The sequence below is a fragment of the Dendroctonus ponderosae genome, unplaced genomic scaffold (genome assembly GCF_020466585.1).
Source record: "Dendroctonus ponderosae isolate FM_Combo_2020 unplaced genomic scaffold, Dpon_F_20191213v2 Dpon_F_20191213_1, whole genome shotgun sequence".
NCBI lineage: Eukaryota > Metazoa > Arthropoda > Insecta > Coleoptera > Curculionidae > Dendroctonus > Dendroctonus ponderosae.
Window position 1 is genome coordinate 45,590,991 of NW_026017110.1, and position 27,199 is coordinate 45,618,189.

Consider the following 27,199-nt stretch of genomic DNA (forward strand, 5'->3'; position numbering starts at 1 on the left):
CAGTTTAGGCTCTGATACAAACATAAATTTGGTAAATGCGCAAACCTTTTCAAGCTGCGTCACCCTAACATGGATCTTCTTTGTTATCTTACGAAGAAGTAGTGAACTTCAATGGGTGGAAAGTGGTAAAAAACTGAATTTTCCAGTAAAAGCTCCGGAAAGGGTGTCCTATTAGATCAGCATGTTATTAACCGCAAAGCGAAGGCTTGATCTCCTAGCCTAGATGGTTACCATTAATTGAACATCAATAGGGAATGAGTCAAACTTGAGTCACTGATCCACATTGAAAAGGAAATATGTATTTTTCATATCAGGCGAATGCAGACACCGAATTTGTAAAATTTTCCCGAAATCTGCATGCCCCGAAATAAATGCGCGGTGTCCATAAAATCCCATCTATGAAAACCATGTGTTTAAATATAAAAACTCGCACGTTCCATTATTTGTTGACCGTTTGATGCCTCTCAAGGTGTTCGGTGCATATCGATTTTAAACCCCTATTCAAAGCTAGCTTTCCGCATATCAGTGCACCTGTCCCATGCGGCAAATACAGGTGGAAGTAATTCAACAAAAGAGAGTAAGAGAAGGTACCGCGCGATTCGAGCACCAACAAATTAACGTACCTGCTACTAGTCAACTAGTCAGTGGTTCACTTTGGTACCTGTAGGACGCGTGCGGTTACAGACGCCGCGATATATAAAAACGTGCGCGCATAAATCGCAAGTACCTACGAACGGATGGGTACCTTGTAGATATGAAGTTTGAGTTTTTGCGAATCCGTATATCACATTCATCCTCTATTCGGTTTTAAGTTGTAAAAAGTGAATTCCAGAATGTGTAGCAAGGAACAAATTAGTGACCTTATGGATAAAATACACTCGGTATGTGGAAAATTGATTATTATTTCTTCTTTCAGGTTCAGATCTCCATAGGCACTTGAAGGATAATTTCCATATTCCCTTGCAATTTCTTAAATATGCTTGGATAATATGGAGTTGGAAAAGCGTATTTTTGTGTCAATGTGTTTCCTCCTAAGTTGACACCCCCTTAGATCGTTTATTAAAAAAAAAATGTGAAAGTGATCAGCATAAAATTTGTTTCATTTTACTCCGACTTTTTACATTTACTGAATTTAAAAAAATATGTAAAACACGGAAATGTCAAAATTTCACATAAAGTGGGTTTTTTATTGAAACACCCTATATATTTTAAGACAGATCGATTGGATTTTTTCCTGATTTCAACAAATATACACTTTGCTAGATTTGTGTTAGACTTTTTTCTGTATTATATTTTAAAAGTTTAAAATAGCGACAAATTAATATAGCCTGAAATGAAACAAAAAACTACAGAGAGGATCATTAATATTGATATCGTTAATTGCATCCACCATTTTAAGGCTTCTAACTAGAGTCTCATGCACAATATTCTTTAAATAACGCCAAAGAAAGAATCAAGTGGCGTTAGGTCGGGGCTATTTGAAGGCCATGGAATAGAACCCTCGCGTCCATTCCAGATATCAACATTTTCATTAAAAAAAGTGCTACCGGTCGACCGTTATGGGGTGGAGGGTAAGCCTTGTCGAATTTCAGCGCTATTTTAATTTGTTGCTATTTATAATTTTTAAAACGTAATTTAGGAAAAACGGCTTACAAAAATTACAAATACATATAAGCAAAATATAGATTTTTGAAATCAGGAAAAAAATACTACAGGTATGTCCTAAAATATATAGGGTGTTTATATATAAAAAAATACTTGATGTCAAATTTGAATTTGGTGTTGCACTTTCACTATTTTTTTAAATAAACTATTTAGGGGGTGTCACCTTAGGAAACACCTTGCGTTGGAATCTAGTCTAAGTACAGTCTGTTGGTGCACCACAGTTCTATTTTCGGAAATGTAAGATGTTAGATGTCGTAATTTAAAATTGTGTTTTGCTGCTATTTTGGAAATATCAGAGAGGAAACCTGGAAAATGTGAGTAATTTCGTTTAAAAAAATGAGTAAACAATCTAAGTAATATTACAAATACTTAATTAAGGCGAAACAGTTATTTAAGTGCCACTGGAATTATCTTTTGCAAAAATTTGTTTTATATCATTTTGTCTGGCATGTGGTTATGCTCCTCATTTATTCATTGGTGAACTGGTTGTAAAGCGGCATTTTCGAATTTTTTAAGATATAATGACTGCTGCAAATGTCCCACAAGGCTTTATTTGCTTGTTTTTTTTTGAGGAAAAGTTAATATTTTTGAGACAAATCCTACTGCCGCAAACTGAATAGGGACGCTTTCATGTATTATTTAAACCTATACTACATACACTATAACTTTGGTGGCAAGTCATCAGTGATAAAATTTGACTACCAACATAAAAACAATCATGCATGAAATTTGTGTGATAAGTCGAACTTTTTTGTTCTGCTTTGGGCATTGGAGAACCTCAAGCAATCATAAAATGCGGAAGTACTTTAGGACACTACCTAATTTAAAGCGATGTTCGTTGATTATTTACATTCATCTTTAACATTATTAGCTTGGTGAAAATTACAATGCTGCCGAATTGATCGTAGACTGATTGGACATTTTTGAATGACACCTGACGTTTGCTTGTTGCATTTATCATGTACTTGTCACATTTGTGCTTTTCAAATAAACTATGATTCCGTGAAGAATAATCAGCAAAAGCGAGGCAGCATTGAGATAACTTAATACTGCTTCGAGAATTTATAGAGGGTATGGCAACAACGCTCGATAGACGATTCATGACGTGCGACCATAGTTATAGTGGACGGAGTTTAGGTATAGATAGCTATGGTATGATTTTTACAGTTGAAAGAATTTTATTATAGCCACTAACGCAAACCATGTTTAAAACGTTAAAGAAATCACATAAAATCTTAGCATATACATATTAAAGCTGGAATACAACTATAATTAGAAATAAATTTGACATCTATTCTTACGGTCACATATTTGACCTTCCGAATGCAATAAAATATATCTCGACATTTATTCGTGAAAGAAAGGGCAGATTTTTCGAAAAATGTGCATAACTGGACAACTAGTCGCCTTCTGAACTACGAAAAACTCATGCTTATTCAATGCCAAAATAGACATACAGATCTTCATGTAAATTTTTCAGTGATTTTTTTTGTGATTTTGACGGTTAATTTGAGATTATTTCAAAAAGCCTTAAGAACAAAAGTTTTAGATCCATTGAACGTTTTCCGCTAGGACGGCATGTATCGCCGCAAATCGCAAAAAAACTGCTAAACTGCATCCCCATCAAAATTTCCAGTGTTTTCGTGTTTAAATTTTATTTTTTCTTAAAGCTGGAACCTTAGCAACATTTTCCACCCTGTCCTGGCCTGTTGTTATTTTTTGTCTTGAAAAAAATGTATGCACGACCTTTAATACTAAATAGATTATTGTGTTAACGTGTTATTTACGTTTCTCCGTTAAAACTTAAAAAACGCTTTTTGTTATAAATTGCGTTCTTCAACAATGTTGTTTAGAACGAATACATTCAACTACGACAGCGAAAAGCAATTTTATACCTCTCTTCCAATCAAGCTTAAAATCACTCAAAAGCATCAAGTCGAACAATGAAAGTAATTTAGAAGTTATAGCGATTTAAATGTAAAAAACATTCAGTAGCTTCTGCAACTCTTATCAAGCTCGGTGGGTTAACAAGCCTTGAATCAAAATCATGTTACAAAGCTATACCTTAATTTTGGAAATTTTCAGAAAACTTAGGCATTTAATACTTACTTTTAGAATGCGCTTTCTTGTGCTGAAATGTGGAATTCAAATATAATTTCCAAAATTTCCTCATGGCCACACTACATTTGCGAGCCCAGCACTTCCCTCAATATGGTCGGTAGTCACCCTTAGTGAAACTTTATTTGGTAGTTCCTCAATGAACAAAGCACGGTGCTCCAAATCGACAAAGCGAATTTTTAATACATGAATCTAAATCGTTTAAAAACTTCCAACGATTCAGCAGTTTCTCTCGGATAATTCGACTCGATCTATTCATTGATGCAAATTTCACAGTATCGCTATTGGCATAACAACTATGTAATTATCAATTTACATTTAGTTAGTATTTTTGCTGGCAATCAGATCACTCCCTCTATGCAGCCACTTTCTTTAGCAATTCATTACTTTTCGCTGAATCGCGATCTAGAAATCACAGATTCCTTTACGCAAATGAATGAAAAATCAAATTTATGGTATTCTTGGGAATGTCATTTAATTTATTGCTTTCCAAGTTATTCTGGGAATATTCATGGTTAATAAATTTAATGATCAATTAGCCCGAAAGCTTTCTAATTAATATCTTTAATAAACGTTAGTAAAGATTTTCATGACAAAAGTATTACATTAAGGAAACGGATGGATTAAGCACAACAGATAACTTTGACCCAATCCTAATCGAAAAGCATTTGGTAGTGTGTTTTAAAGATTTTAGCAGTGCGGATGTTGTTCAGAAGGCCCCCAGAAAAATTTAATTTTTATTGAATCTGATTGATGATCTGTTGTAAGCCTGAAAGCTCATGCAATTTTCTGACCTCCATATATTAAATGATGTAGGTAACAGGAACGCAATATTGTTAAGGACTTCAAATAAGATAATGATCATATCGGTTCTGCTATGATCAGCGTGATTTAGGCATAAAAGAAGCCACAGCAGAAACGCGCATTTAGTCAATAAGATTTTACGTTACCAGAATTTAGTCATAAGAATCTAATCAGAAGTCATAAAGCTTGGCACTCACGTACAACACCGTCTGGACGATTTCGTTGTATCCGACCAAATCGGATGCAATTTGAACGTGTGTTTCGACGATTTGACCAAGTCGGTCCGATCAGTCTGCTAACAAGCAAGTCATGCCGGCACTCACGATACGACCTGTCTCCGGATACCAACTTGGTCGGATTGGTTTGCAAACAAACCCCTCAGTCTGCTGCAGTACAACACATTTGGTTGTATTGAGAATTGGATTTCGGCAGTTTTGTCAGCCAGGGGCGGATTAACTGAACCACCTATAACGGTGGAACCGGGCTAGCTTAAGCTGTATCCTCGGTCCCCAACCTTCAGAGGGCCCCTCGAACTTCAAATATTCAAAAAATATTTTAAATAATGTATGGATTAGCATAATGTTTTGCGGAATCCTACTAGTTTCTGGTCATTTATAAGGGACAGGAGCAGAAGTGGTGGTTTTCCCGAGGAAATGTTCTTGAATGAAACCAAATTTAATGGCTGTCAGGACATTGCCTCCAGTTTTTTCAGTACTTTGGCTCAGTTTACCAGGGTTCTTCCATTTATCAGGGTAATTTATCGGAATCTTTTAACTTTTCCCTTATAACTGAAGAACATGTAAAACAAAGTATACATAAATTAAAACCGAGAAAAGCAACTGGCAGTGATAGTGTTCCTGGCTATATCCTGAAAGGGTGCTCTGATGTGTTTCTGCGGCCACTGTCACATCTTTTTAATCTTTCACTCAAAATAGATGCTTTTCCAGATAGACTTAAGGAATCTATTATTACTCTAATATTTAAGACGGGTAACGTTGGGGAAGTGCAGAATTATCGACCTGTGAGTATTCTGAACTCTCTCGCGAAGATCTTTGAAACCATTCTGTACAATGACATTATGGAAAGTTTTGGAAACCTATTTGCACCGGAACAACGTGGTTTCCTACCGGGAGTATCCACAGTGAGCAATTTGTTTGTCTTGACTAACTTTGCTGGTGAGGCGATTACAATAAATTGCAGTTGGACGTGATAATGACTGATTGCTCAAACGCTTTTGACATGGTTGACCATGGAATTCTCTTACGGAGACTAAATGAGATTGGCTTTTCATATAAAGCCCTTGCATTTGTAAGATCATACTTTTACTTAAGATTTCAGCAAGTCAAGGTTGGTGGATGCCTTTCTAAAAAGTTTCAAGCCACCTCGGGTGTTCCTCAAGGAAGCAACTTGGGGCCATTGCTTTTTCTTATTTTCATTAATTCTCTACCGGATTGTTTGAGATACACTTCTGGGTTTTGCAGATGACTTTAAATTCTTTAGGGTCGTCCGCACCTTAAAGGATTGCCTAGAACTGCAGGAAAATCTTAATGCGGTCGCCAATTGGTTTAAGGACAATGGTATGTTTCTGAATGAAGAAAAATCTGGGGTCTTGTCCTTTACACGTAAACTAAGTTTTATTGATGGTCATTACAATGTAAACAAGCGCGCTCTAGTCAGAAAGACAACATGTAGATTTCTCGGAGTGCATCTGCAGGCGAGTTTGAAATTTGGTGAACATTATACAAACATAACAAACAAGTCGTGCAAGATTCTGGGGTTTGTGATTAAGAATTCTGAGCACTTTCATATAGATACTACAATTCGTTTGTATAATGCATTGGTGAGACCACACCTCGAGTATGCATCAGTCATATGGGCTTCTCAGTCATATGGGAAAAAGTACAGAAAAGGTTTCTTAGACACTTGTATGTTAAAAGATACAATGTATATCCTTACCTTATGCCAACAACACACTTGCTTATGATCTTTAATACGCAGTCGTCGGAACAAAGAAGAGCCATGCATTGTGTTTTATTCCTATATAATGTTGTCAGTGGTGTTAGATATACATCGTGTATTTATATGTATTTCATGTGCCAAAGATTAATTTGAGAGCAAACACTTGTGACCTTTTCTCTTGCAGTCCTTTTAGTATATCCCCTATAAACCACATGCAGAGTCAGTGTAATAAGTTATTGAAAGATTGTTGTAATTTGGATGTTTTTAACTGCAGTGTAAGGAATATTAAAAAATACTTTTTGTCATTCAAAAAAAGTTTTGAATGACAGTTTTTAAGTGATTTTTAGAATTAATGTCTAGCATATTGTAAATGTATCTGTTTTTAGGTTATTTAGTTTGTTTAGCAGTATTAGATTAGTATAGATTTTTGTTAAATATTGTTATTGTAGTTAACCAAGCGCTCTATCATAGAATTGCTGCTTAGGTGGTGTTTGTTGGAGTTTTTCAATAAATAAATAAATCTTGAAGAAAAGGCGTGAGTCACGGGACGCCCCAACAATATAATAACTTCAAATAATATTTATAGAAACCATAAAATATTGAACTTGTTTAACGCAATAATCATTTTACAATTTCAATATTTTTACTAGTCTTCTAATTTATAAGTAGATCAGGAATAGATAAAAAGTAATTGGATTTCTTTTTGAACGTAAAATTTGATTTCCTTGATCCCCTGGGGGAAAGTACGTAGTTTCGCCATTGTTTTCGAGAGCGAAAGAACCACATTCACCCCTTACAATGACATTAGAATGACAATTTACCTGTTCGCTCATTATTCAGTTAACTTTTCCCATGGGTGGCCTCTTTTCCTGCAAAGCAAAAAGTTTACGAGGACATCGGGTTATACGATTGCGGTTTGTGGCCCATTGCCCTTTTCCAATCACCGTTTTCAGCAGAGCGTGTTTTTATCATGGTAAATTCAAAAAAATTCTCGCAACGGAAGAAGGCTTTTAGTAGTGGAATTTTTCTTTGAGTGTTTAACTTGTACTAACAAATACCATTAACGGAAGTGCATTCATTACCTGTTGACAGTTGCCTGGCGATGACTCAAAAACTATTTTTGTTGTAAGGGGGACACTTTAAATGAATATTTTTAGCCTCCTCGTTTTAACCCCTTAGGAGGGGTAGATATCACCCTGAGAATCTTAAATAGGAAAGGGGGTAGTGTGGCAAGTGCCACATTGTTTTAAAGGTCGTTCAATTCTTTTTACATTAGTTACTTTAATGCTTTTCGTCCAGAGTCTATTACCGAACTCTCCCTAACATTGATAAGATATTCCCGCATAGATCGATTGGCAGTAGGGGACCAATTGAATAGCCTTCAAGATCACCGGATTGAACACTCTTAGACTTCTATCTTTGGGGACATCTTAAGTCCATTGTTTATGAAACACAACCTGCTGATATTGATAATCTTAAAAATCGAATTGTAGCAGAATGCCGGTCAATTTCCTGTTCATTTTTTTGAAATGTTAGAGAAGAGTTCAAAAACGGACTTCATTATTACTGTTTACAGGAAACTTGACAACTTCTGAACAATTATAATATAGTGCCTCAGTAGGTCCCATGGATATTATTGTACACATTTATCTTCCACAACTAAAAAGTAATTTTTGTCGATGTAAAATAATCAATTATTTTTTTCTTGCAATTAGATTTTCTTCCTGTTACTCAACGATTTTAACAGTGTAACCTACTTTTCTAGTCATTTGCATTACAAGGAGACCCAATACAATCGTTTTTGTGTAAACACTAACCTGAAAATTGAGATCTGAATGCAGGAAAGTTTAATTGTTTCTACAAATCTGAAACGCGATTATTTGGAAACCTCTAGACAAAAGGCGACAAAGGAGCAACTAATTTAAAGATAATTGAATGCCCTTTAAAACGATGTGCCCCTTGACCCCCCTTCCCACTTAAGATTCTCAAGATGACATCTACCCCTCCTAGGGGCTTGAAACAAGGAGGCTAAACATATTAATTTAAAGTGTTTTCTTTACAAATAAAATTATTCTCTCCGTCTTTCTTTCGTTCGTCTTTCCGATTTTTCATATTTTCTACTGCAAGAAAGATATTAAGGGTAGTTAAGTTTTCAAATTGACACCCGGTATGTCTCATGCAAATGATGTCAGGTAAAGGATTAAAAATCAACGTGATATTTACGTCATTATCACGTATTAATTAGGTCATTAAGACGTATCAGTTGCGTCATCAATAGCCGGTATTTCCATGGTATTAAACGGAAGATTAAGCTAACTTGGGAAGTTAGATATGTAGTTGATAGATTTTGCCTTTATTTCTTCGTTTCTAAATTTACTATGGCTACTTAGATCCGGGATTGAGACACATATCCTGTAGTATCTTGACTTGCTGAATTCAAATCCGGTTTGACTCTGTCGGGTTAGGGTCAAGACGATTTCAAGGTCAAATTGAAAAAGAACCATTTAGGCGCAAAAAATCTATACATCTGTACGGTATGTTTAAAAGACCCAAAATGAACTAAATAGATTCAGTTCAGCTCTTTTGGTAATCGATATATTTGCAGTTTTGTAAAAACCGTATTTTCGATTTTTTCGAAAAATATGAAAGCTGGAAAGTTCTGGAGAAAAAAAATAAATGTAAAATTTCGAAAAAATCGCGATGATTTCACATTGCAAATAAATTTTCTTTAGCCTCTGAAGGTCGTAAGAAATTATCCGGCGGATTGTAGACTCCTATTCAAGTTGATAATAGTCCGGGAAATGTACTTTTTTTTAAATTCTGCTTTGCGTTTTGTATTATTTGTTTTTACCAACTTTCGCTATCTAGTTTTGACTCTTAAAAATAAATATTTGAAGACACAAATACAGCTTGTCAAACAGTTTGACATTATTCGGCATGTTTTACATTCAAAAAGCAAAATGAAAATTTTGAGCCCACGCAATGCGCAAAATTTAATGTTTATAGCTTAGGAACGAAAAGCACTATTGACAGTGAACTACTCTAGAACTTTGAATTTCCCAATACTGTGGGAATTCACTCTTGGTGGGACGTAATGATGTAATCGGTCCTATACTTGAGCAGCAAAAAAAAATTATTTTCTCCTATATCACAATTTGACCTAAGTTTAACATCACAAAATTGGGAAACATTCGAAAATGTTCTCCAAAATTTTGCATGATTTTAAAAAATCGTCAATTGCTCGCTTATTATCAAGTATAGCAAAAAAGTCAAACCCAACTGGTTTATGGAGCTTTAGACGGCAGATCCACTGGACTGATTCGATTCAGATCAGCTCTTTTGGTTATCGAGATATTTGCAGTTTTTGGAACGCCATATTTTCGCGATTTTCTCGGCAACTATGAAACTAAGAAATTTTTTTAAAATACTGTTCGATAGTGCGCGATGAGCCCGAGATTTTATGGGGAATAAGTGTTTTTGATAGGAATCTTGGTTTTCGAGAAAAAACGTAAAATGTAAAATTACAAAAAAAAAGCTAGCTTTTCTCGAGCTATACCATTAAAGGGAGCTAGATATGGAAAAGTTATATGACAAATCGACTTTAGTTGGTTCAAAATTTTTTTTCTATGTGAGCTACAGGGGGAAGACAAAAATGTTTGTCAGACCATCAGAATAAACGTATCAAATGACACTCTAATTTGTTGAAATTGACACGAATTAGCACTGAGACAAATACGAATGAACTTCATGTCAAATCGATTCGGTAAAGTGGAAAGGCAAAACACTCTATTAAACTCCATGTAATCGGTAAATTTTGGTAACGATCAACTTAAATGCTTCCCAAAAATCAGAAAATTATAATAAATGTATTATAGTGCGCCCAAAACATAGGTAATAGATTTGGTTAATCATTTGTGGATGCCATAATGATAAAATATGGTTCCGAGTTTAGCCAGACCAACAAATCGAAAAAAATGTTCGGGAATTTTCGACTGGTCCATATTTTCCTGAAAATAGAAACTTCGAAAAAATCAACTAATAATTCGATTGAGCCGGCGATGACATAGGTGAATAAAGGAATAACGAAGCTTTTAAATTTGGCATCATTGCAAGAGGATAAAAGGCTGACTTTGAAAATTCTAGTTAAACTTGAAATCCGATTTTGAGTACAAAAAATTAGTCAAGTTTGGCATTGGATGAATTTGATCTTAACCTGATAGAGCCAGACTGACAGCGGATTTCGATCCAGCAGGTCAAAATACTACAGGATATAAGTGTCTCAGCACCAGATTAAAAATATTTTTTTTATTGTCTGGTTGTGTTATTAATGTGATTTTAGGTTTTACCGTGTTTGGGGTTACGGTCTGATAAAACCTTACGGTTCTCCATACGAGCTGTCAAAAAGGTTCTAACAATTGATTGGATATTTCAATCCCTTTGCGAGATATGGAGTGTTTAAAGTTTGCAGAGCCTCATAAATGTTGGTGTTTTTTCGTCTACCTCCTCGAAAGTTAGGAACTTCATGCATAGGACAAATGAAGTTTGGCATCTGTTATCGAAATGTTCATTAGTACTGTTTCGAAACTTTTTCCGAAGCCGACTTCGAAGTTGACCCATAGCAATGGGCTTCTGGCTGGAGTGAAACCATAAGCTTGTGCCAAGTCTCACTAATATTTTTATCATAATCATAATTATCAATTACGAAAGTATCATTAATGAACTCGCGCCTCTTAAATGTCCATTTTGTTTCCAGTTCTATCGATTTTTGAGGAAATTTTTAATCTACATGTTGCATGCTTAGATAAATAATCTTAGATTAGATAAAAGGTTTTATTATTAGATTAGATTAAAGAACTTGAAATCGCTATGCATTTACGTCCTGCATCATTTTGAAACATCATTTATACAAACCGTCTGTGTTTGCATATTACAACTGAATGTCCACTCATAATTTTCCACAGTGCAATTTGTAAATTTCTTAACGTATTAAAGCATAGCGCTTTCTACAAAATCAACTAGATCATTAACTGTAATTTACAAGGCCGAAAATCCGATCACTTTGATCGTTTATTCTTATTCAGAGAGCCAGTACCACTAGTACGTGTCTAACTACACTTGATGCATAATTAGAGAGTAAACTAGTAACCAGTAACCCACATAATTGTCCGCCTTTTTTCGTCAATTAGGATTAGAAGGAATTCGTGTTTAGATTTCCATAAAATTTCCTTCTAAAGTGTGATCATTCGAATAACTAATCCTACCATAGTATTAACAACAGATAATCCTATTGCAAACTTGCGCAACCGAGAAGCATTGATAACATTACATAAATGGAATATTTTCATTTTAATGTTATAAATAACACACGGATGAATTTGGGCGATTGAGGCCAAAGAAGCGAAAAGAAACAGCGTCGTTTTCTCTTTTGCCAACTTATCGGTTCAATTTAAACGTTCAGATCCAATCAGAGAGAGGTTTGCCAACACACAAATAAAATAATACTGTTTTATCACTTTGTTTTTAACAGTCAACCGAATCGTATCATATTTGTAGATTCATGACTGTCTCGTACTCACTTTTTATTCTAGAGAAGATCTAATGTGCTTTTTTACAACTCAAAAGTCATCAGTTATACTTTAGCTACTTCTATAATCAATATTTAACGATTTAACATATTTTCCGCCATGCAGCGTTGCTAAGTCTTTCAAAAAGTATTATCAACTTTACTGTATATGTTCTTGAAAGACAGGAAATTAAACGGCCCATCCGCATAAGCATTTCAAGAGATAAAACTAACATCATTTTTTTGAAAGAACATCTTAACCCTCCAGCGGGCGCGCCTTTAAAAATCTCACGAACGGGTGCGCCACAGCTATTGCACTGCAAATGCTTTTTTTTAACAAAAACGTCATTTACTACTTTAATATGTATTTAATAAGTGAAATTAAAACAATTAACCCAAAATAAATGCAATTCTACAAATAATACTTGAAAAAATGGTAACAAAATTTAAAAAAATTAGTAAAAAATCTGAAAATAAAAATCTAAAGTACCTATCATTGTTTTTTTTTCAATAAACAATTGATACTCTTGTCTTGATGATGTCTTGTTTGCGTGGTTCAAATTCTGCTTGTCCTTCATCTGCTTATTGTTCAGAATCACTGCAATAAACGTTACTTTCAGCAACTCCTAGCTCCTAGTCTGAATCGCTGTCAAAATTGTCATCAATTACGTTACTTCTCTTCACGTGAATGTTTTATTGTAGATATTCTTCTGCTCCTTATCTTCTAATTGGCTCTCCACCTGTTGCAACAATTTTCTAATTCGTCCGGACTCATTTTTTTCCGCCCTATACAAAAATGTAAAAATCTATAAAAAAATGTTTAATTAAAACGACATACATCTACAATACGTTAACGTAAAGAATCAAAGATAATAAATGTGTTTCAAGTTATCCTCAATTCGTAACAACTCCATAAATATATTATTATTATAATATATTATTATTATTTTACTTACATGACCTGGCGCGCCGCGGCAAATCAGCCGCAAAATGTGCACACTCTTACTAAATGCCACTCTAAAACTTCTACTTAGTTAATCTATGCCTTCTACCGACGGAAATAGGGTCTGTTCGATATAGGAATGAAGGGACGTATTCCAGGTATCGCGAACGAATACCTGGAAGAACGACGGCATCAGATTTAATGCACAGTATTTCCAACAAAAAAACTAAAAAATGCAGCATTTTGCAGCGGGCGCGCCCTCTGGAGGGTTAAGGCGCGTCATTTTTTTTACTGTGTCAAAATTCAATATGTCATATGTCAGCCATCACCAAACTTCGCATTTTCAGGCAAGCTTCTGTCTCTCAGGATCGCCCGAATAAATTGTCGTAGTTAATGTTTGCAATTAGGGTAAAATAAAACGTCAATTTATTAGACATTAGACAAGATTGGATTAGATGACCACTAAATTTATTTACTATAAAGTGTGATTTCCGATAGATGGCATATTAGACGTTTCCTAAGAACACAATGCACGATCTCTAAAAATGTGTAGGACTAATAGTCCAGTTGGATTAGATTTTTTCTGGGCACTAAATAGATGAAGGTAAAAGATTATTGGAAGTTGTTCGGAAGGATTTCAGAATATTGGGACAATACTTTGAGCGCGATTTCCGGCTGTGGAACATTGTTTAAATAAATAAAGAAAGTGCGAAAACCAGTTTTTTTTGCGCATAACTATTGAGCCGTTCATGGTCTTGAAAAAAATGGAATACTTTTTTGGTTTTAATTTTCTTTCATAAATTTTGTTTTGATTCAAAAAATCGTACAAGAACTTTTTTTGAAGATCTTTGTCTACTTTAATTTTTTTAACTTGTCGAAATCGACCTTCAAAAAAAATCATAGTGCGATTTTTTTGAAGCAAAACTAAATTAATTATTAATATTTTGTGTAATTGCAGATAATTGTGATACATGAAAAAAGTATTAAACTTTTTTCAATAGCGTCAACGGTTCAAAAGTTATGTGCACAAAACGTTTTTTAGCGCTTTCTTTAATTATTTAAACAATGTTCCACAGCCGGAAATCGCGATAAAACTATTGCCTCAATATCTTGACATCCTTCCGAACAAGTTCGAATAAGTGTTCTATTTATTCCATTCTATTAAGTGCCCGAAACGGGCCTTTTAAAGTCCAGCCTGACTGGCCTATAAGGGTCAGGTACAGCGTTGCCAGCAGCATCTGTTAATATATACGTTTTTTTGTGTTTAAGTGGTAATACTATGTTATTCGCGAGTTTAATTATCGATGGGGGCGGTGCGAAACCTCAAATTACTCGCTACGGAGTGACAGTAAGTTGGTAAACAAGCAAAAAAAAAAATTGTTGCAATTGTAACAAAATTGAATGCGAATCAATAAATGAATTGATTAAAAAAAATGAAAATAAAAAGCTTGCAAAAGTTTTTTAGATCAAAACAAAATCAGATGTAAACCACAATGTCAACAAAACAGGTGTCAACTTAGTTAACTTCTAGTTATAATTTAGGCAACAAGGAGCGTTTGTACTGTTGAACTCGCGAATAGTGTGTGCATGAATCAAAAATTGCCTGACAATAACTTCCGACTGACTCGAAAATTTTGCCACTTACAAATTAAACTATGCCCTAAACAATCTGCACATTATTTAAACCCAAACTAACCTAACTTCTGAAAAAATGGCGATGAAACTGGGACCTACATAAGCAAGGCAATATTCTAACAAAATTATTAAAAAATCCTCCATTAAGATGAGACAAACACAAGTATTCTCTTTTTGAAAACAAAATTTGTAGAAAAATTACCATCCAACTTTTATAGAAGTTGTGAAAATAAATCCCAAACTTGAGCCTGCATAAACAAGCACAATTTTGATAGCAAATTTTAAAAATCTCCAAAATAGTAAATTCACATCGGATTATTTCAGCAAACATCTCAAGCTTAGTCCGCATAAAAACTCACAAATAGGTTTTTTCAGTAAAAATTTCGTAAAAATCTGATGACATTGATTAAAAATCAAAACGATCTGCATAGAGAACGCTAAACACACCTCAAAGAAAACAACGGGTCTGGCTAACTAAATCCATACAAAACTCTCTAGCGTGATTCGTTGTCAAAGAAACAACTACTAAACCCCGGCACGCATAAACTCTCGCAAAATCCAAATTAAAATTGAAAAAATTGCTGATGATTCAAAAACAAAATTTTTCTCACCTAAGGAACGGACTTTAACATGATGCAACCATTATTTTGTATGACAAAATATCTTATTTGATTTTGCAAAGTTGATGATACCCGGCATAACCGGCAACGTTAACTTTTTTCATAAATGCAAACGCAAGGCAAATTGACCAAAATTGGTCAATTTTTGGTTTTTCAAGTTGAAGTTGAAAACAAAAAGTGAAAATGTTTTAATTGAAAATGGCTCAGCATCAGTTCATAACCTCTATTTACATCAGTTTTTTTTTGTTATTCCTTACAGGACGGTTTGGATCTGATATGAATCTTAAAGTTTTGTAGTGAAAAATTGGCTAAAAGGTAGAGACGCAGCGTTGCTCCTCAAACGTTTGGACCAGCAATGTGGGCGAAACCATTCAATGGATGATTCTGATGCTTTTCGATGGTCACTTTGATCTCAACGGATCCTAATTGTTTCTTATGAGGGCTGTCTGGAGAGTACCATGACTTAAACAGTCAACTGTTCCGTTGCGACCACTTTCGCTTTCCTCGACTTCTTTACTTTCACCTTTTCAGAAGAATCAAGTTGCTTATCGTAAACAACACACCAGGAATTTTGTGCGTTTGTCATGTACAAGATTGAAAGTTTTCTCAAAGAATTAAGTTTGATTTTTTTAAGTTTTCATTAACAACAATTACTGTCTAGATACATGATTGCCATTTACCCCTCTACTATCTCTTTACCAAATACAGAAGGAATATTTTCCCCGCAAATTCAAGTTACTATTGAAATGTCTTAAGGCGAAAAACTGCAGTATAAAAGGAAGTCAGTGATCAGAGCCAGTGAGGCCAGATTGGGCGATTTATCGCAGATTGGGCTACTTTTCGAACAGTTTTCCTATGAACATTTTTAGAAAATGCTGAGAAGAAAAGAATATATCAACTTTAGGTTAATCAAACGTGATGAAATTAAACATGTGACATTTTGTATCACAACCTCATTTTACTTACTGAAGTGAAGTACTCAAGAGTTGAGTCGCAGCTCGACTTCATGAGGATCTGCTGGTACTTTCCCGGCTAATCCGGAATACATGTGAACTACGTAATTTTTTCCAGGCGTAGTACGGCTGCGCGCGCGCGTTTCTCGCTATGCGTTCCAAATATCATTCCGGACTCATGAGAATCTAGCTTTAGCGGCAATGTTTAACCATACTAACGGCCTGTCAATGACCAGGAAACTACTTTTATGTATTGCTTAGTTGTAAAACTGCTTCTGCAGGAGATCATATATCTGAAGCTAAAATGGCTTAAGGCGGAGTTTTCCCCAATTTTCAGTGACTTTGTTTATGACGTCAAGAACAACAATCATTTGAAAGGTACATTACTATTGAGAAAGAACCAACAGCTTGAAGAAAGAAAGAGAGTGAAGAGTTAGCAGCTTGGAGTTCTTCAGCCAATACCCTTCCTAAGTACTTTCTAAATCACTATTCTTAATGCACTTTCCTATCACGCGCGAGGAAAAAAAAATTGCCAGGTAAAACGCTATATTTACCGTTATCACGTGTACCGGGGTTTTATACACCTGTACTGCGAACATACGCCCTGGGGCAAGGAAAACGCATAATTATCAAGGATTTAACTGGCTTGTTTCATGCAAAATATATCTGTGCACACTTCTCATTGAAATTGTTTATATCGCTAGCTAACCTGTTTTTAAGACTGTTGCAGATTGCAGTTGTTTTGCAAAAATATATTCTTATTTTCAAGCCTTACAATGCAGAAATAATAGATTTATACTTAATACCTATTTTCAATTGTCGGCATTAGCATTGAACTATATTTAGGAGATAATTGAAGGTCGAATGAATACTCGATTGGCAGCAAAAACATGTCAATATAAGCAATGTAAACCGTAATGGAACTTCTGTAACTGTCTGAATAGAAATAAGGTACTGAGATGAAGATTGAGGGACGGTTTATTCATTTTCCGATGACGACAGAAATGATGTCATTTGCCGTCACAGTTTTATTAGATTTCTTGTGTCTGAAGTTCTGGTGTGTGTTTAATCAATGACATAGAAAAATAAATGAAACGATGCACAAAGTTTTCATATCGTGGAGTTGAATTACTAATCAGCAAATACTCTAAAGTTGTGGAAAATAAAATTACAGTTGCGGTAACGAGGAAGCAAAACGGCAAAGCTGGAAAACTAAGTGAATTTTTACGAGTTGGCGCAGTGGTGCGCAAATGGCTTGGTGCGCCAACCCAGTTCCGTGGCGGTAAGTAACTCAGTTGCGTGGCTGGGAGAACGTTGCTTTTTTTAGTTGTTTAGTGTGTTATTCCGGGTTCGGGTCTGGTAAAGCTTTCATCCCCTTTAATAAGCAATAACTCATTAATCGATGCGTTAACTCTTAACACTCAGAGAGCGGCAACAGCTCAGCACAGTGTTATTCCGACTGAAAACTGAAAATACTCATTAAAAATCTCAATTAGCTTGCGTGTCATTAATTCGGTCAGCAAAATCAGTTTACATTTTTTATTGACTAACCAATGTAGCATTATTTCACAATAAAAGCTCTAACTTTAATCGTAAAAATACATGGAATTCCACTTAAATTTAAGGAAAGTTCTAATGTCAATTGAACTGCACCTGCTAATGGTTCGGTTTCTAACGATGTGAGGGTATGAATAAGCAGACCATCAACGAGAATCAGTTGATTTTTGTTTTAGGTGCAGTTAGCTGGTTAGTTGTGTATTGTCGTTTGCAAATTTTAGTGTATATCTTATAGATGTTGTTGGTTAAATGACGAAACGGGTAAGGTGATTTTCTCTGAGAATTGTTTCCTCTACTGATGCCAACTTCCGTAATTGATGTTAATATTTCTTGAAGAAACACACTTATTTATGCTCGCACGACCGCAAACCATGTGGTTTATTTATTGAAAAACGATGGCTTATTTGGAAAATGCATCCATCCAAGTAGGTATTTGATGACAAACACAACAACCTTACAGCTGATTTTTCATTAGATTTTTAAACGTCTTAATAAATTGTTCAGTGTTTATTGAATGAGACGTCCGCGGGTTCGGGTTAGGTTCCATTTTACTTACAATTGTTGATGCAAATTCTTGCAAATTGAGCTAATGGAATTTAGACGACAATAGCCAAGGCCAAACTTAACTTTTATTTTTGATGCTTAAAATCGATTTCAACGCTTTAACTCGAATTGTTAAAGTCAACCTTTTATCCTGTTACAATCGATTGCATGGAATTTTAAAGCCTCGTTATCCCTCTATTGACTTATGTCAATGCCCGCTCAACCAAATTTTTTGTTGATTTTTTCGACATTTTTGTTTACATAAATACATGGACAAGTCGACAATTCTCGGGCATTTTTTTGATTTATTGGTCTGATAAAATCGGAAATTTATAGTTTCTCATTACGGCATCGACAAATCATTAACCAATTATCTTAGCTATGTTTCGGTCTACCTAGAATATCATCATCATCATTTTCTGATTTTTGGGAAGCATTTAAGTTCATCGGTACCAACATTCACCGATTACGTGGAGTTTTTTAATTCCACTTTAAAGAATCGATTTGACATGGAGTTGATTCGTATGTCTCAATACCAATTGTTGTCAATTTCAATCAAGTCTAATGTTATTTGACACTTTTATTCAGTTTTGAAAATTTTTCCTCCACAAGGGCCTGTTCAAACTTTTTTCCACTTCTAATCATCCCATGTTAAGAGAAAGTGTGAAATTTTTTTTTTATTTGCTAAAAATTTTGGTGGGACTAGGGATGGGGAAAAATGATGTTTTCCTAACATCGACATTACCTTTCGATGACAACATTGATTGCTACCATCGATGTTATAGGATCGATGTCCCATCCCTAGGTGGATTATTATGATTTTTCTAGGACCATTATGATTTTTTTGAAATTTTACATTTAATTTTTTGTCTCTAAACGAAGTTCCGTTCCAAAAAAGATATTCTTTAATTCATAAAATCGCGGGCCTATCGTGCCCGATCCTTCGGTTTTTTCAACTTTCCAACTTTCATAGTTTTCAAGAAAATCGCGAAAATACGGTTTTCAAAAAACTGCAAATATCTCGATAACCAAAAGAGCTGAACTGTTCAGTTTATGGGCCGTCACAAGCTTCACAAAAAAGTTGGTGTTCACTTTTTCGCTATGATCGGTAATAAGCGAGCAATTCTGGGTAAATAATAAATTTACATGTTCCAGCTTCCAGCTCTTATGTAGATACGGGTAAGATGCATGCGTTATAGATCTTTCTTTCCCTATAAGTCTACTTATAGGCATATGTTTTGGCATTTGAGAATATATCCACATGTCCGGTATGCCGCCCAGCTCAGTTGTAATCTCCTTGTTATCTCAGACGTTTGATTTTCTTTACCCTATTTAATTAAATGATCTAGGTATGCGTATTCTTCTACGGTATCGAACACGTGATGGCCTTTTGCTATATGTAGGTCATCTTTACTCATGATCTTGGTATTATACAGGTGCATTTTTCCCAGGTCCCACCTGCATGGCCCCTTCATGCAGTTCTTTCATCATGATCTCTATTTCATTGGGGTTGCTGCTTATTACATTACATATTAGATGCACATTTATACCTCTTGCTTCCCAGTGCAACTTCTTAAATAAATTTTCCAGGCACAATGTAAATCATTTGGGTGAGATAGTGTCCCCTTGACGAACGCCTCTGTTTATTGGGATTTGATCTGTTATTAGATCCTCGCCTATTGCAACCTGGATTGATACATTTTCGTAGATGCATTTTATGAGGGTGGAGTATCTTGTATCTATGCTGACTGTGTCCATTGCTGCTGTTAGAAACTCCCATGTTTCTATTGAGTCAAATGCTTTGTGGTAATCTATAAATGCCGTAGGAAGAGTTTATATATATTGCATTCAACACTTTTCTCGATTAGTTTGTAAGTGCTCTGTTGTGTTAAAACCTTTTCGGAAACCTGCCTGTTGAACTGGTAGCTAAAAGTCGAATTCCCTTGACAGCAACACATTACACTTGACAAATTATTTTTTCTTGAAAAAAATCGTTTCCAAGTATAGGACCGATGACGTCATTGCGTCCCACCAAGAGTGAAGTGCCACAGTTTTGGGAAAATGGGTTTTTCAAATGTATATTGAATTAAACGTCCGGCCTCATGTTCCATTTTACTTACAATTGTTAATGCGAATCCTTTTCCACGGTTTCTGACAAAAGCAGTTCTGCAGAAAACTGATCCCAAAGGACACCGGCCAACAGACTACACAAGAACGACGCACAGACTACACACTATTATATTCAGACCACAGGCCTATTGGAACTCCCGGGCGGCTGTGTGCGTGTCAAAGAGAACTGCGTACTTCTCTTTATCTATGACAGAAATAACGATGCAGTAACGCATTCCAATATACTATCACTCGGCTATAAGAAGTTATCCCTTCAAAAAGTGAAAAATGTCAGTGTCATCAAATGAAATTATACTAAAAGAAGTGCTCTTAAGCAACGATTTAGACTGAACACGCCCTGTGTTGAGTCTGATTGAAACAAGTATTCACATCAGGGAGGGCCAACCGAAAAGTCGGTCCTCAAATTGGCTTTCTTGCTTTGCAAGTTTGCCAAGTTGTGAAAAAAGCTTCTAGGCACCTGTAGGCAAATTTTTTAATTTCGCGTGAAAACGAGTTGGCCCTATAGAGTCGACTTTGCCCTTCAAACTTGGTACAAACGTGCCTCTCTGTATTTTCAACTTTCAGAGTATATAAGAAAATTTTAAACTATTGTGCAAAATCAATGTTGTATACCATTGCAATTTGGCAAAATTGGCTGATGATTTCTGAATACGTAAACCACTTCTAAAACGTCTACTACTAGAATTCGCTTTCCCCTATCAAACGCTTTTAAAATTGACTTTATTACTTTGAAGATTAAGCCAGAAATGAGTATCTACTAAACGCCGGCCTGCAAGTACAACTTAATATCTTAATAAGTATTGCAAGTACAACTTAATATCTCCTTAATATTGCGTGGTCATTGCTAAAAATAAAAACAAGGTCGCCTAATAGAACAGATTTTGCCCTACAAATAGGATCCCAAGGCACCTTTTCAACTTCCTATGCAAATAATCAAATGCGAAACTACGACGCGCAAAACCAACCTAAATAGTTCCGCGACTTGAAGTTGCAGCACGAGGCAAAACCGGAAAATGGCACCAATGTTTACTTATATAAAGATCTTCCTACCTATATAAGGAAGCCTACAAAATACATACAGAACAAAGTTTTCACTTCGAAAGTTTCAGAATAAATGCGTGCTTAACTTCGGCCTGCCTGCATAAACCCCACGAGAACCAGGCACTATTTTGAAAAGTTCTTCAAAATCATGTGATAATGACTGAAAAGCCAAACGTTTTCCACGTATGGAGCAGATTTCGACCTACTACAAATTTGATGCAAAAGTAGCTACTTTAACGCTTTGCTTAATTATCTGCAAAAACCCAATGCAACTTTGAGCAATTGTTCAAGTAGTAGTAGTAGTAATAGTTCCACAGAACTATTACTACAAGGAGACCTCCTCTTCACCACCTGTCTCTCTAACTAAGGCAAATATCCGTCTCTACTCTAGGGAAGACCAGAAGTGCAGGAGAGTGTGGAGGCCCCAAGCAGGCGCCTCCTCATGGTCGACCTGTGGTGGCATACTCCTAGAAGGTGATACGATATTTGCTATCCCGTTCCACATTGTGGACATACGGGGCTAACACCGATTCCAAGTAGGTGTATGTGTCTGTTCAGATCGCATTAGCCTGTTATGACCCCAACCCGAGTTCTCAGGGCTCAGCGACTCCTTAACATCAGCCATTTGGACGTTTTCTTAGCCTCGCCACCTGTCTGTTACTTAGCCCTATGTGAAGTTCGGCAGTTATTGGGCCATCAAAAGATCCGCGCCTGGCTAATACGTCGGCCTGTTCGTTCCCCGCCAAGCCCATGTGCGCCGGAATCCACACCAGGTTTACCTGTTTCTGTCATGCCACTTTATTCAGGGCATCCCAGCACTACTGGATCAGTCTACTGCCCATCCTAATACTGAGAAGTGCATTTAGGGCCGCCTGGCTGTCAGAGTAGATCTCAATCTCTTCTTCTAGTCCTTCTATGACATCCTTGCCTGTGGCAACCTCGAGGATAGCATATAATTCCGCTTGATAGACGTGGTTCAGCTTTCCAACGAAATCGGTGCTCCCCGATTGGTGGCTTGCCGGTACACTCCCGACCGGGACAACCGCTCCTGTTAAGCCTACAGGTATAACCGCCACTCTCCAACTCCTTGCAATGTAACATGAGAAAATAAATGGGGGTGCCTGAGGTTGGCTAACTCACTAGTCAGAACCATGATTTGCAATTCCAATACAGCCAAAAATTGCAGAGGATGACTAGAAAGGAAACGACTGAGTCTCTCAAGTGGTCTTCGTGATTTTCAAAAAATCGAAACAAGCATTGAACGAAGTTCAGTTCAATGCTTGTTTCGATTCAATGTTTGTTTGCATTCAATGTTGGAATGTTGTGAGATCCCAGTCACATGTTGTGACATGTGACTAGTGACATGCAGGCAGTCAAGCACAGCTTACGATTATTGGGCGATATCTCTATTGAACCTTACGACCAAGCGGATCGAAATCGGAACTAAAAGCATATACCTGGGGCTTTAAAAACCTACGAAATTGAAAAACAAATGCTATTATTTCCGGAGAGACTCAACTCCTAAAACATTTTGGAAGGGCCTCTTGCGTTTTATCCGATAATAAAATTTAGAGCTATGTTAATTAAATAATTTTATTTTGAACGTTGGCTTATATTTAAGTGTTTATAATGAATTAATTCTTTCAGGGTTTGCCCAAGTGCACCATCAAGCTACCAGCTTGGGACGACATAACCGGCGCCCTGCCTCGGCTTCATATTCCCGCCATGCCGGCCGTGCGTTCCAAGCGCGGCTGGTGCGGCTGCCTACAAGTAAGTTTTTCAATGTCATTAAAAGTGTTCTTAAAAGTTTAGTCAAAGACAATAATAAATAGATAAAGCTAGTGATTCATAAATCCCGATTTGTATGGGAGCAACATTAAATTATATCGATCGGCGATTCATCCATGCAAAATAGGTGGTAGGGATAAAAGTACTAAAAGTCGGTACCGATCGATATTTTCACATAAGTAGAATTAATGGAAAAAACAACTCGCCTGGCCGCTAGCCATAGGCGTAGTAAATATTTATATTAATCGATTTATTCTAAGCATGAAAGGTTCTTCAATTTTCTGAACGTTATCTCTACATTACACCTGTTGTTTTTTTTAGTTTAAAACACTAAAATATTTGGAAATTAGTGACCGTACGAAAAAATAAGTCAAATAAGAAGTTAAAATCTGAGAAGGAAACGTTTATTTATTTGTATACTAGGCAGGGGTCAACTTGATAATTTCAAGTAGTAACCATACCATTTTACTGAAGATTCGAGTAGTAAGTCAAAAAGTGAGAATGTTTTATCTAAAACATTTTCTTCGATTTTGACAGGTGGCGGGTGTTTTTTCTTATCTTGAAACTTGCCCTTTTAAATGTTGATTGGCTGATACAGATTATTGGAAATTTATTCACAATGCCATAATGCAGCCGCCCACACCTGAGTATGACCTCAAAAGATCCTTGTCTGTTCCCTGTTGATAATCGTGCAAGACAGTATGGGTTAGGAAAATACAATTTTTCTGCAAATGACACGCGAAATTGCCGTATTTACAAGTCCAACGAGTCCACTTACCCTTACTATAAGTTTACTACCACATTCCCCTCATGTGCAGTGCTGCCATCAAGAATGTTTCATTACGTTTTCTTGTAATTACCACCTTAAATTCTTATGAATTTTTTATTTAAAATTTAAACGCTGTTATTTTAGTGACATTTGCGCGTCTTTTTTACAAACTAAACAAATATAAGACTAAATATATTTATGGCTACAGTTTTCCTGCTATTTTGCTGTTGATGCTTTTCATACATATCAAATTGATTAACGAGCTGGCAAAGCAGCTTACATAAGTACTTACTTTTACATGACAGTGAACCATTGTTGCTCCCATCGAAAAATTTAAACAAATGCATCTGTTTAATCTGAGAGTTTAGTACTTGATGCATAGTTGCCAACCGTGGCGAAATTCCGCTACATGTGGCGGAAATAACTTACAATAGCGGTGTAGCGCCAGTAGCAACAAAAGAGCGCAAAACAGCAGGCAAACTGTCAGGTCTCAAAAAGAACAAAACTATTTTAAATACTTACTATACTAAGAATACTTGAAATGCATACTAACATAATACTTCAACTATTGCGAAATTATTCAAACTCTATGTATTCACATACATTTTATATTATATTCGCTAAAATTCTTTCATAAAAACTCGAAATCCGAGATATGGCAATTAGTACATTAGATTTTTATATATTTCCGGCTTTCAATTCGTTTGATGGTATGTTCCAATCCTGAAATATTTTGGTCGATTCATTTATTTGGAAAACACGAGATTCTAGAAAATTGTGTGTATTAATTTCGTAAAATCGTCTTATTATTCTAATAAAGTTGAACTTAATCCCTAAAATACTTAATATTTAATAATGAGCAATTTCAGCAAAAAGTCTTGAGTCTTTGAGCAACCATAAAATGCCTTACCATAATGTAAACATAAAACACGACCTTACAAGAATATGTAAAAAAATTGATTTGGTAAAAAACTGAATGCAGTAAAAACGATATCTGAATAGGCAGGGTGTTTCTTCATAAGTTGACACTCCGCCTAGATCGTATATTTCAAACAAATTGTGAAAGTGACCAACACAAAATTAGTTTAATTTTACTCAAATTTTTAAAATCTGAATTTAAAATAAACATATAAAGCACTGAAATGTTAAAATTTCGTTTTGACTGATTTATTTAATTTTTAAAACGTAATGTTGGAAAAACGCCGAATGCAAATCCAGGCAAAATATATATTTTTGAAATACAAATAATATATTGTATTATTTGTACAAAAATACTTTGTGAAATTTTTACATTTCTGTGTTTTATATTTTTACTTTAAATTCGGATTTAAAAAATGTGGGTAAAAAATTTTGTGTTTTTTTTTTCAATAAACGATCTAGGGGGTGTGTCAACTTATGAGGAAACAGCCTGGACCTGTCAACTCTAGGGATCGAAATAAATGGCAGGAAATATCATCATGGCATAATATAAGTGCTACAGGCAACAAAAACCCACTGGGTTGTAAGGATACAGAAGGAGAAGAAGAAGAATTTAAACGAACTTTTATAGATTATGAACAGATGGCAAAACTGAACTCAATTAAATTCGATGATTTATTAACAATGCGAATTAGAGAAACAAGATACGTTAAAGGTTGACCACCGTTATCGGCAAGTCAATCTTTGCGGAATTCTGGGATGTCAAAGGTGGTAATTTTAATTCGTTTGTACGTCATTATTCTGAAAATGTCCGGGTGGAAATCTTACAATTTTGGTCACCATGTTTTCCTTTAAATCGTGAATAAAATAGATGTTGTAATTTCCTCTTTGCTCATAGAAGGTGCCACTTGTTATCAATTTGGCCCACATTTATATTAATATCTTTTCCCCCTGTATATACAGCAGAACATTTAGAAGAACAATAATTTTTGTATAAATTAGGTATTATTTTGTTGTCAGAACTGGTATTCAACAATATAATAAATTTTTTTAGTCTTTTTTTCTATTTTTATTTATTTCATGGAAGTACGCAACTTTTCCGTTCGTTACTAAGGTGTTCCTTACAACTTTTATTACGTAATATACTATTATGTAACACTTTTCGAAAAATGAGTCGAAGATGTTACTATGTTGATTCAAATCAGTTATGAGCAAAAATTGATTTTTATTAAAAAAATAAAAATCACTGATTTATTTAAATGAATCAAAAAAATCATGATTTTTTTATTTTTATTTAATCAATTGATAAATCCGCTTAATTAGCTGTTTTAAAGTCATTGCAATTGTTGCCGAGAACATTCAAGCTAAGTTGAAAAGATTCAATACTTGTCCGAACGCATTTTCGACGGAAAATTCTTGTTGCTACTCGTTTTCGCACGTTGTTCGGCATAATCTATCAATGCCATCGCCTTTCTTCGGTCTTACTCATTTTGTCACAAAATTTCAAGAGAGGCTAATGTTGAAAAGTGTGTAGATTTTTAGTGTTTGTGTAATAATAATAAGTCAGTTTCAAAAGAACGCAATGGCTAGAAGAAGCAAAGACAGTATTTGGCAGTTTTACATCAAAACCACATCTTCTAATAAGTCAGGATGCAGAGCAACTTGCAAACAGTGTAAGATAGAGATTCAAGGCATAGTACTGAAGGCACATCATGACGTTTGCAAGAGGCAACAAAACAAACAAGGCACAACAACAAATGCAAACATCGATCTTCCGCCCAACTTTTTTGAGACTGGGAGTGCTTCTTCCTCCTTTACATTTCCCTCGACAAGCCCCAACTCACCTCCAGAATCGCCATCATCTTACACACAAACAACTACCGAGTCGGCTTCCAAGAGAAAGAAACGTGAAAGCCAACCCTCAATGTCCAATTTCGTGAGTCGAACTTCAGCAGGAAAAAACCATCTTATTGACAAACAAATAGCTAAGGCCATATTTGCCACAAACTCAAGTTTTAGATGTATCGAGAACTCGGAAGTCAAGAAAGCCATTCATCTATTGCGACCTGGATACAGTCCTCCTTTTCGAAAAACGGTCGCATCGAGCCTTTTGGATGAGATTTATACTGACGAAAAAGGGGCATGTTTTTCATCTCTTTCGGGGAAAAGTGTTAACATGTCGATTGACGGATG

At 35.5% G+C, this 27,199-nt stretch overlaps 1 protein-coding gene across 1 annotated transcript in view; it reads left to right on the forward strand.

The window, feature by feature from the left end:
- The first annotated feature begins 557 nt into the window (after positions 1–557).
- Positions 558–27,199, forward strand: part of LOC109541358 (disheveled-associated activator of morphogenesis 1) — a 79,944-nt gene continuing 53,302 nt past the window's right edge. Inside the window, exons 1-2 of the mRNA XM_048662847.1 lie at positions 558–881; positions 23,179–23,301. Of these exons, the coding sequence (XP_048518804.1) occupies positions 834–881; positions 23,179–23,301 (171 nt within the window). The 5' untranslated portion in view covers positions 558–833. The remainder of the gene's footprint in view (positions 882–23,178; positions 23,302–27,199) is intronic.